The sequence below is a fragment of the Cryptotermes secundus genome, unplaced genomic scaffold (assembly GCF_002891405.2).
Source record: "Cryptotermes secundus unplaced genomic scaffold, Csec_1.0 scaffold214, whole genome shotgun sequence".
NCBI lineage: Eukaryota > Metazoa > Arthropoda > Insecta > Blattodea > Kalotermitidae > Cryptotermes > Cryptotermes secundus.
The window spans coordinates 132,575-144,108 of record NW_019743149.1 but is presented as its reverse complement, the minus strand read 5'-3'; the positions used below and the strand labels follow the sequence as shown (position 1 = coordinate 144,108).

General features: G+C 39.7%; 1 protein-coding gene across 1 annotated transcript in view; it reads right to left on the bottom strand.

The window, feature by feature from the left end:
- Positions 1–440: 440 nt before the first annotated feature.
- Positions 441–11,534, bottom strand: part of LOC111873783 (lysozyme) — a 29,919-nt gene continuing 18,825 nt past the window's right edge. Inside the window, exons 2-5 of the mRNA XM_023868743.2 lie at positions 7,581–7,754; positions 5,498–5,571; positions 2,763–2,934; positions 441–607 (exon numbers count right to left, since the gene is read on the bottom strand). Of these exons, the coding sequence (XP_023724511.1) occupies positions 2,788–2,934; positions 5,498–5,571; positions 7,581–7,754 (395 nt within the window). The 3' untranslated portion in view covers positions 441–607; positions 2,763–2,787. The remainder of the gene's footprint in view (positions 608–2,762; positions 2,935–5,497; positions 5,572–7,580; positions 7,755–11,534) is intronic.

The window sequence follows — 11,534 nt, the reverse complement described above, 5'->3', positions numbered from 1 at the left end:
CTGCCTCCTAAAAGAAGTTATTGAAAGGAAAAATAGAGCGGCAGATAGAAGTGACCAGAAGATGAGGAAGAAGACATAAGAAGATGCTGGATGACCTTGAGGACAGAAGAGGATATTTTAATTAATTGAAGGAGAAAGCTCTAGATCACATTAAGTGGAGGAACTGTTTTGGAAGAGACTGTGGATCTGTTGTCTGACAGATTACTGATGAATGAATGAATGTTTATGTATCATTGCTTCTCAATGAAGTTAATTTTCTTAGTAAGTCATTGATGGAAGGCTGTACTAGAACCTTATTAAAAGTGGCTGTAATATGAACTGGATTATCTTGCTTTATGAAAGAAAATTGTGATGGTGGCTGTTTTAGATGATCGTGTTGGCTAACATGATTTAAGGAAACTGAAAACAGGCACAGAACCACAGATGATGAAAACAATGTGCATGTTTAAATACGTTTTTATTGTAAAATTAAAATTACAAAAAATAAAAAACACATCATACTTAAAAATGTCATTTTAGAGGGCAGTGAAGTCATCATGGCAGCCTGCTGTCTCCGCTATTGTGAGGATGTTCCACAGGATATCTGGAATTGAATACGACTTCCTGGCTGAAAGAGATTGTAAGGAATTATGCCATAGTTTTTGCTCCAGTGCAAGCTTTAGTCATACAAATTACTATTGTAAGCAAAACCTCCAAAGAATGAAATCAGGGAAAAAAATGTTTATTCCATCAACACAGCTGTCTGTGGAAAATAACATTTTAACTGATATAGTCAGTTTTGTTATATTGCTGTTGGGCACCTTTGCAAAGGAGATTTGAGGTTGATTCTTGGTTGTTATGGCAATGCTGTAGGATAATTTCCTAAGAAATACAGATTTGAAATGTATTTTTAGGCATTCTTCACAAAGCATAAGAAAGAATGCCTTATCGCCTTATGTGGTCATGTCTGTCTGCCCATCTGTCTGTGACCTAGTATCAGAACCTAAGAGTTTCTCAAACTGCAGTATGGGACTCTTTCACTAAGAGTGGTTGACAATTCCAATTTTCAGCCATATTTATCCATAACAGCAGGTACGTGATATAAAGCTATATAATTGGACTTTTCCATGTATCCCATTAATCATTTCAAAGATTTTGCTGAAATTTAATATGAGAGTCTTCCTCTGAAAGTTGTCAGGAAATTCTGACTTTCATTCATATTGATCTCTTAAATACAATGATTGAAAACCTCATCATAATGATGCTATGTGTGAAATCATGGTAAAACAGTGTGTGAATAAATCACTGCATGTGCTGGTTGCACGTACTTTTAATTCTGCTGGTATATGTATGTGCCCGTCATCAGATATCTTTATTTTCACGAAAAAATGCTTATGTAGAACAGCTCCATTAAACTAGCACTTTGTATTTTTTTAATACTAGATATCATGATGGATTGTGAGTGTGTGGAGTGCCCTGAGTAATTAAATAAAAAAAAGTCAAAATATTGCTAAATAATACCGTAACAGAACAAGTTACAGACTTTAATTATGTTGGACATCAGTTGGGCAGCAACAGAAATTATGACCTATGAAATAAATTACAAAAATTTAATTAAACTTTCTCATAAGTTTGTCATAATAACTCAGAATTTCAAGATACTGTGCAAAAAGTGCCATTAGTGTAATAATCAGGGCCTGGATTTTGATGACCTGAAAATATTTAAAAAATGACCGAAATAATCCAGAAAAAATGACGTAAAATATGACCCAAACATGTAATATGTAGGGCCCGGATTTTGATGACCTGAAATTATTAAAAAAATGACCTATAAAATGACCAAAAAATCCAGAAAAATGACCTAAAGGAGAAAAGAAAGACCACTTTGCTTCCATGTTGTTCACATTTCAGAAAACATATGAAGAAAAATTCCATAATATGGTCCAAAATGATAAGAAATACCCTTAAAAGTCCAAAAATTTACCAAGAAATTACCCCCCCTAATGAAAAAATAACCTTAAACCTAAAAATGACAAAAAATTACCTATAAAATTTACATTTCTGTAACCAGCAGCTCATATCCAAGATTTATATATTTAAGAGCATTGCATAGGATACAAGGAAAAAAAAAGATTACATGTCACCAAAATCCGGGCCCTGGTAATAATGCCTGAAACGCAAGTCAGAGTAACCCCAGAAGATTGCATCATCCTGTCACAGCAATTGCAATATAATTGTAGGCTTGAGATTGAAGAATGAGACAATGTTAGCACTTGTAATTCACAGTTATATTTTTCATTATCATGTTGGGATGGCTGCCAATTAATATGAAGAGAGTAGTAGCATAAATTAGTTTATACTTAACAAGAACCCATAAATGGGGCATGCAGTAGTGTAGTTGGTTAAGGCACTATGCTAAAAACCAGAAGGTTGTGGGTTTGGTTCCCGATGAGATCATTGGATTTTTTCAGTTTACCTAATCCTTCCAGCCATACTGTGGCCCTGGAGTCGACTCAGCCACTAACAGAAATGTGCACCAGGAATCTTCCTGGTGGTAAAGAGTGGCCAGCTTGTGTGTAAGGCTGACAACCTATCTGTGAACCGATTGTCTAGAAAATGTGGGAGCCTTGACGGTCTGTTGCAGGGATAGCTTTGCCTTACCTTTACCATAGCAAGAACCCATAAAAAGGAGGGTGGGGGGTTGTGCAATGTGCTTGGTTCACATATAAGGTCGGGCTGGCTGTGCCTTCCTTTGTAACAGTCTGAAGTCTGAGGCAACTTACCCTGCAGAAGATATCCCATTTACTTTCAGCCAGCAAGCTGCTGTACTTGGCGCTGGCAGTTCATGAACTTGTTCTGGTAATTGTAGTCTAGTGCTCCAGAACAGCCATAACCTCCAAGGCGATGAATTGCTGCATAATCAAAACAATTCACTATCCCATCACCATTGCAATCCTGCAAAGTAATTCAAAACACATTAGTAACAGGTCTGCTCACAGGGTAGTGCTTTTGCTTCCTTTTTGTTCTGCAGCAGTTTGAATTCAGTGTACAGAGAACAGTTGATACTATAGTTACCAAATTACTGAGCTCTGTACCTTGGAAAAAAAAAAAACCTGATTGTGCACATGTAAATTCTATGACTGGATGTTCATGCAATTCAGTATTGTCAAAGTCCAGTTTCATTCATTTTGAGCTACTGCCAGTTTTCACCTTATGTACATACATTTTAATAGATTTTAATATTGGGAATTCTTAATGAAATTAAAGCCAAAAATATATTTATTCACTAAGTCGATGGACCATTAAGTGTTGCTATGACTGTTGCAAGAATAATCAATTTTCAGTAACATTTCAATTGTCACTAGCTCCAAAAATATTCAATAACACTTTTACAATTCAGCTGTGGGAACATCCCACATTATCACGCATTTTCTGCGACGCACACTCTTCACATCACTTTTCACCATCATGCGCGTTAACCAATCAAATTGCTCCAAACATTCGCATTTATACTGCGCTCGCTGCTAGCCCCGCATCTACATCATCACGCGTGCTAGCCAATCAGCGCCCTGCAAATTCTTCCTCCTCAATTTCAAGTTTCACTCTGCTCACCGAGCAGTGTATAAAAAGGAGCAGCTGAAAACTGGCATCATCAGTTTGACTTCAGTCTACATAAAACCCCACATTGGTGACCCCAACGTGATTGGAAGCGCGGGTGGTGAACACCAGTAACGACTCCTACATTGGATCATCCTGGCTCAGCATAGACGCCGCAAACACCTTGCAAGCAGCAGCATCACTTCTCGCAAGGGGGGGAGTGATGTGGGAACATCCCACATTATCACGCATTTTCTGCAACGCACACTCTTCACATCACTTTTCACCATCATGTGTGCTAACCAATCAGCGCCCTGCAAATTCTTCCTCCTCAATTTCAAGTTTCACTCTGCTCACCGAGCAGTGTATAAAAAGGAGCAGCTGAAAACTGGCATCATCAGTTTGACTTCAGTCTACATAAAACCCCACATTGGTGACCCCAACGTGATTGGAAGCGCGGGTGGTGAACACCAGTAACGACTCCTACATTGGATCATCCTGGCTCAGCATAGACGCCGCAAACACCTTGCAAGCAGCAGCATCACTTCTCGCAAGGGGGGGAGTGATGTGGGAACATCCCACATTATCACGCATTTTCTGCAACGCACACTCTTCACATCACTTTTCACCATCATGTGTGCTAACCAATCAGCGCCCTGCAAATTCTTCCTCCTCAATTTCAAGTTTCACTCTGCTCACCGAGCAGTGTATAAAAAGGAGCAACCAAAAACTGGCATCATCAGTTTGACTTCAGTCTACATAAAACCCCACACAGTAATGTAAGGACTTAATGTTATTCGCTGTGTTTGGGTTTTTATACAAAACTGTCATCAACTAAATTGGACCTTTCTGCAAACATGATAACATGAGAATATTTTCTGAGTAAGGACATATACTGACACTACAGTTTCATTGGCTTAATGAGTACAAATAAGTAAAAGTATGAAGTCAGCATTTAAAGCAAAGTTCAAAATTGTTTGAGATTGAAATTTGCTATCTAAAAATGGATTAAAATATTGTTGTGTATAGACACGTTGCTAAGCGATGATTCTGTAACAGCAACCGTTTCTGGGCAATGGCAAAGTAAACATGTTCCTGTTGCAACAAATATGCATGCAACAAGAGAGTTACTGTGGGAAATGGGGGTGTTTTCTATATGGTCTGTGCCAGAATGTTATAACCAGGATAGCTGGAGCAGTGAGTTCATACTTGTGTGGAGGTGGGGTTGAATACCTCCACCATGACCCTGCGAGTTGTAGGAGGCAACAAAAAGGGAAGTCTCAAATCTGGGACAGTAAAATATGGTCGTGAGTACCAAGGGCCTCAGACCCAAGAAAGACTGCACTGGAAAGGCCAGCAGTATATACAAAAGACAGGCCTGTCCTCTTTGTCATAGAGGGTGTCCCACAAAACACACACATATATATATATATATGTGTGTGTATATAAACTAGAGTAGGTTGGATGATAATATTAAAATAGATCTGAAATAAATTGTGTGTCGTGATATGGATTGAAATCATCTGTTTCATGATAGGGTCAAGTGGTGAGCTGCTGTGAGCATGATAATGAACCTGTAATATCTATAAAATGTGGGGAATATCTTGACCAGCTGAATAGCTATCATTCAGATATTCTACATTATGGAATTATTAGTTTAAACTTCATTGCCCTTATATTCTATGCTTCCAAGTGTTAAGTCTTTCAGGAGACATTTGGCTTGTGTTTTGGCATAGCAAAGAGGTAGTTTATGCAAGAGGATGATAAGAAAATAATGGGCATTTATCAAAACCAAACTATTCAGCAACATTGGAAACAGAAATTTCTTTTCCCTGTGATAATCCTGGATATTTCCCAGTGTTTGCTTCTTCTAGTAATTGCTTCATATCTCAGCTCAAACACTGCTTTGATTGTTACTTACCTTCCCAAACTTTGCCATGTATCCCTGTACTGTAGTGGCAGCACAGAATGGCTCTGTCACACAACGGACATATGCTGAAAGCAAGGAGCAGTAATCTCATTGCCTGAATATGTACATATAATTAGCTGAATGATTCTGAATTTTGAGCTCAGTAGACAAAGTTTGATTGCCACCTCCTTCCAGTGCCCTCTAAATATATAGTTAATGGCACCAGGACTCTAAACTGATAGAGCATGAAGATCATGGTAAAGGTTATTACATCTAAAGCAGTTGATGTGACCTTTGATTTGGAGACAGTGGGGGTGAAACATGAGCTAGCTCTGCCATGCATTTAGGGAAGTATAACCATCACAGAGTGGAATTTAAATTTCATTACTATGGGAGGACAAAAGGGAAACTATGAACGTCTTCACATAGCTGATACAACACCAGCAGATCTTATATGCTTTCAAGAGATCAAACTCAAATCAGAATCTGAATATAAAGTTAGGAATTATCCTTAAACAAGAATGTGGCCTTAGAAACACTACTGCTTGAAATCTGGTTGAATATGTAACAAATCTAACCTGACCTGAACAGTGGGCACAGAGTTTAAGTAACTTCATGAAGAGAACGGAGATTTAGCATCACAAGACTGCTAGAGCCATAAAACTGGAAATCAACTAGAAGGAAGAAAAATCATCTATGTATGCAATATATGAAGAAAAGATACTTTTAAAATTTGCGTACTATCTCCAAATGGCACACAAAGAAAGTGAGTTAATGGAATGCATGTGTTCTAAAAGCTTCTGAACTCAATATAATAAACTGATATAACACCATATTAATAAATCCAACATCGATTGTGCCACATTCCTAAATCATTGTTCTGGTAGTGGGATCTAAATTAAAGAAACTTGACCTGTTGAACTAATTATTTGAAGCAGAACTAACTGTACAATGAACTTGGCTTTAAAGTATCTTTACAATCAGTTCTCATACAATACCTTATCTCCAAAGACACTCAGACAACTTTTTCAGTTATGAAAACTTGTTTTATCGGTTCTCAGATAATTTTAAAGGAAGGTGCTGAGAATATGATCGAAGTGCGCAAAGACAGCTCCATTAACTTTCAGTGAATATTGTCACTAGTTCCCCTGTTTGGAAATGAAAGTGAAGATACACTTGTCAAGACAGCAAAAACAAAAGGTTATTACTAACACACAGTCTTTTGATTATTACAAAAATATGTGAAAGGAAAAATGTAAAGAGGGAAAAAGAAAAAATTTTGCTCACCAATGGCAGGAGTGTTGTCCTAAAAGTGGATGGTCTGGCATACAGTTCCACATTGAAAGAAATAGGCATGAATCATGATATGAGGTTCTTCTCGTTCATGTAATGATAGCTTTGCCCTTTTAAATGCAGAACTGTGTAACAAAAAGGTGTAAAAGATCACATACTTAAACAGACAAATATTTCCACCGATAATGGAAATGTAACAAATTTAACAACCTACACTTTCTTATATTTTCATTGTATGTGCGCCTGAAACGTTTAATAAAATTACTTTTAAAATTTCTCCTTGAAGTATTTTGGTGAAATATTTATGTGAAATTGTCATTTTTAAAGAAAAAAAGAACAGAGTTGCTATTAGTATGGTATTTGCTATTGTTTCTCATGTTTACATAACTGCTTTTGAAAAAATGCCAGAGCAGCAAAAAGAGTACTTGGGCAACATCCTGCATCACTGCAGTCCTAACATTGGTTTCACACAGATGTGCTCATAGACGTATTGGAGACAAATTCAAAATAGCTGATGCTGCTAGAATCAAATAGCTGAAGAACAGACATTCCTGAACAGAGTGGACAGTTTTCCAGATGTACAAAGGGCAACACACACCAGCACATGTGATGGATTGTATTTATGACATGACAAAGGAACTTCATGTGGAACCCAACAGTGTTATTGAAAAGAAATTCACTTGTATAAGCTGAATGGGTTGATTTAAGACAACACTGGATAAGTGAAACAAAAATAGGCAAAACTTAATACTGGAAAACTGTGTGATTAGGTAGAATGCAGCTGGACTTCATTGTCCCTCACCTCCTTCATTGTCTGCATTATCCTGAGCTATGACTGGCTTGCCTGCATCTGCCCAGTATGCCCATGTGATTCTAAACAGGCCGCACACGTCGCCATTGCATCCTAGGGAGCGGTTGCAGTTGGATATAGCCTCACAGATGCAGCCAAGGCACAGCTCACTCACTGGCTGCTGCCCTGGAAACAAAAGCAAACACTTTTCAGATGCCTTGAAGACTATATCATCTTCCTGAGAGAACCCCAGTTTTTGTACAGTAATATCATCAGCACCATGTGTGAGATTATGGCAACACAGTGCACCACAAGAGTGATGGGATGCAGTGGTTGCAGGATGATGGTAAGTGGATCTGTGAACAGTACTCTCTCTATCATCAGCAGTCCTCATTTTCATGAAAAATTCTTATCTAGAAGAACTTGACACCTATTATATATTTTCGCCTGTTGCCTATGTAACATGACAAATAAATTCACATGAGTCTCGGATTTGGCCAAGACGTTATTGGACAATCTCTGTTACACTCACATTTACAATTATTCACAATATCACTATCATAATTACTTGCACCGCTGATCTTGGTGAAGTGTCTTCTGTTCTTTGTCTAATGCGAGCTTGCTTCTGCTCTAGTTGGAGCTACACTACAAACCTGATTGGTCTCATTGAAGCTGGACTTTTATAACTTGCATTTGGACTGAATAGAGCGCACCATGTTTTATCTGCTGGTAGTATTTTTTTTCAATGTATATCCTTCAATTTCCGGGGAAACGCGATTTCTATCCAACGGTCTGTTGGTATTGCGTTTCCACTGAAGTATACATTCTTATCGCAGCCGTTGCCTATCATTGGGCGTCTTATCGCCCGGCTTTTTGGCGGCACCTCACAATATACTGAATGCTATGATTAGGTTAGGAGTACATGAAGTAAAGCCCTCTGGTAATTCATATGAACCATATACAGATCATCCCGTTACATCCACTGTAATTTTGTGTGTGTTTAGCCTGTATGCTGAATATGGGGATATGAGAAACTGTTTCCCCAGGAGGGCCCATGCACAAAGTTGTTCCTTGTGAACATCATGACTTAGACCGGTGTGCGGCCGTTTTCATAATCTCATTCGTTTCAACTGTGCTCCTTTCTTTGCGTCATGTCACAGACATCGTGTCTTGACTGTTACATGTCTTAACGCATGCCGGTGTGCGGTCTACCTAAGTTCCATCTTTACCAGTGATTCCCAGGTAACTAACCAACTCCAAGGAGCAGAGTCGTTGTTGAGAACTTAATATTCACTCAGCCAATCACGAATGGAACCCAGAGATCCATTTCCTTCTGTCAACCCTCAGGTTTCTTCAAACGTGACCTAAGTCACTGCAAATAATTCATCTTGTTTCGGGGCCCTAATCAGGCTTTATATTGTAACATGAACGATTGTTGGTCCTATGCGCAACTCCAAGGCTGGATGACCACCCCTTCGTTGGCTTTTCACTTAGCCGTTCGCAGGTACGTGAAGGCAGCCTCCTTAATCAGCAGTCCCCGAACATAATATTCCGTAATGAAAAGCGACCTAGTTAACATAGGTACATTAGATTCAAACTGATATCTCAATGAATGTTACTGTTTACTGGAATATGACTCCGTGTAGTCTGGTAGATCGTTGCCGAAATTCTGGAGGAAACTTCTTTCTTCATCTTCAGGACAGAATAAAACTAATTCTTTCCTGAAGATGGAAGCAGTACCTTCCTTCAAATCTGTTCGCCAGATAGTCTGGTGCTCTTACAAAACATACGTATTTTATCTGTGAGACGTTACGTATTTTCCTGGCCTTGTTGTGATAGTAATTCTAAATTAGTTGCTTACTCTCATAAGCTGTAATCTGCATTAAAATGCAATTTGAGTTTGAAGACATTAGAGAATCTAGTAATAGGTTTGTTTTGTAATAGGCTAACGACTGGATTTTCCTCCCCCCACCCATTTCCATAGCTCTGTTTTTCTTACACGGAACGTAACGAGGCGATGCTTAGCGCTTCGGCATCACATTTTTGGGACCGGCTATCCCGACAGACTTTTAGAGATTTTCGTCTGTTCCTTCAGACAAAAACGGACTGTGATCAACACGTAAGGTTTATTTACATTTTTCTTTACTAACTTTTGGGATATCCTGTTATAGAGAGAACGCGCTGTTTTCGTTAAGTTCCAGATCGCATTTCAGTTTCGATCACGAAACGTAAAAGATGACACACGTATCTTCCTTTTGGGCGCCTCTCAGTCGCATTCCCAACCCTGCGGAACGCCTGTTAAATTCGCCCCATTCGTTCGCCTGTCTCCATGTACGCATGAAATGAACCAGCAAACGGATATTCATGAAACTTGTTATTGGGGAATTTCACTGAATTTTAAAGTATTTTTTCTTCTGAGATGTGATGCTGTGTAGTCCGTTAAAAGTCAACCGAAGTTTCAGAGGAAGATGTCGCCTTCATCTTCGGGATCTAAGAATGAGCTGAGCAAGAAGCCAGCATGAAACAGGCAGCAAGCAGAACTGACTTTCTCTAGCATCACATCTAAATTTCCTTGTGCCGAATGCTCCTGTTCATGTACACTGTGCACTTCTATAATTTTATTTGATATTCACATTAGTGTTATTGCTTCCATGTTTATTTCTACACGTAGCCACTTGTCTATGACGTAGGGAGCAGATAGCCTCAACTGTCAAGGCGCCTCTAGACCAGTGTTTCTCAACCACCGAGCCCTCGTCTTATACAGAAAAAATATACCGGGCCGCGGTCTGACAAAGGTTGAGAACCACTACCCTAGACATAACTGGAAGTGCTAGACTGTGCCTGTCTCTTGCCACATCCTTACCATCTCACTCTTAGTAATTGTGTAGGGCTCTGATAGCCCCCCTTTTTAGTTTCTTGGGGTGGGGTGACACTGAGTCCACTTGGTACATCAGCCACTAATTGGCCTAATGTAGCAGCTCCGGATGATTGATGATCATGCGTGTGGAGCAATCGGTGGAATGAGAATTGGCAGGGGAAACCGAATTGCTGGGAGAAAATTTGCCCCAGTGCTACTTTGTCAGGCACAAAACCCACATGACCTGACCTGGGATCGAACTTGCGCCGCCGCGGTGGGAAGCCGGCGACTAACCACCTGAGCAATGGCACGGCCTCTGTTTGTCCTTACCTTAGCAGTTGTAATAGCATCAATAAAAGGTAAACGTAAAGTTGTCCCTGTGCTTAACTAATTAAGCACTATACCATGAAGGCTTATCGGGGGTGGATGTATAGATCCATATTTTCTTGACCTCGTCACTATTTGGGGTGAATGGTCAGCTTCACGCACAGGCCGATTTACCCCCAGGGAAAAAGCCCTGGTAACCATTGGATAGGAGATTGGGTGGACCACAGAGTCGGTCTGGACGACACGAAGAAGTGAAAATTCTTGACCCCTCGGCATCCAGCCAGTAGCCAGTCGCTATATTGTCTGCGCTATCCTGGCTCCTCACGTCCAGCCAGTAGCCAGTCGCTATATTGTCTGCGCTATCCTGGCTCCTCACGTCCAGCCAGTAGCCAGTCGCTATAGTGACTGCGCTATCCTGGCTCTTCACGTCCAGCCAGTAGCCAGTCGCTATATTGTCTGCGCTATCCTGGCTCCTCACGTCCAGCCAGTAGCCAGTCGCTATATTGTCTGCGCTATCCTGGCTCCTATTTATTTATTTATTATAAATAAATAAATCCTGGCTCACTTTTTAAGATAGTACAATGTGAGAAATATTAGACTGCTCTTTCAGCACCCTTCATGAACTAGTTGTACTGAATTACAGGGTTTGGTTTTATTTAGCCTTTCTTCAAATGTATTGGTGACCTCTCCAGTTGTGCCAGTATATATTGTACTAATCATGTGAATCTCCCTCTTATCCTTCCAGATGTGCAGAAGAACGTCCCCTTTCTGATGACAGATAG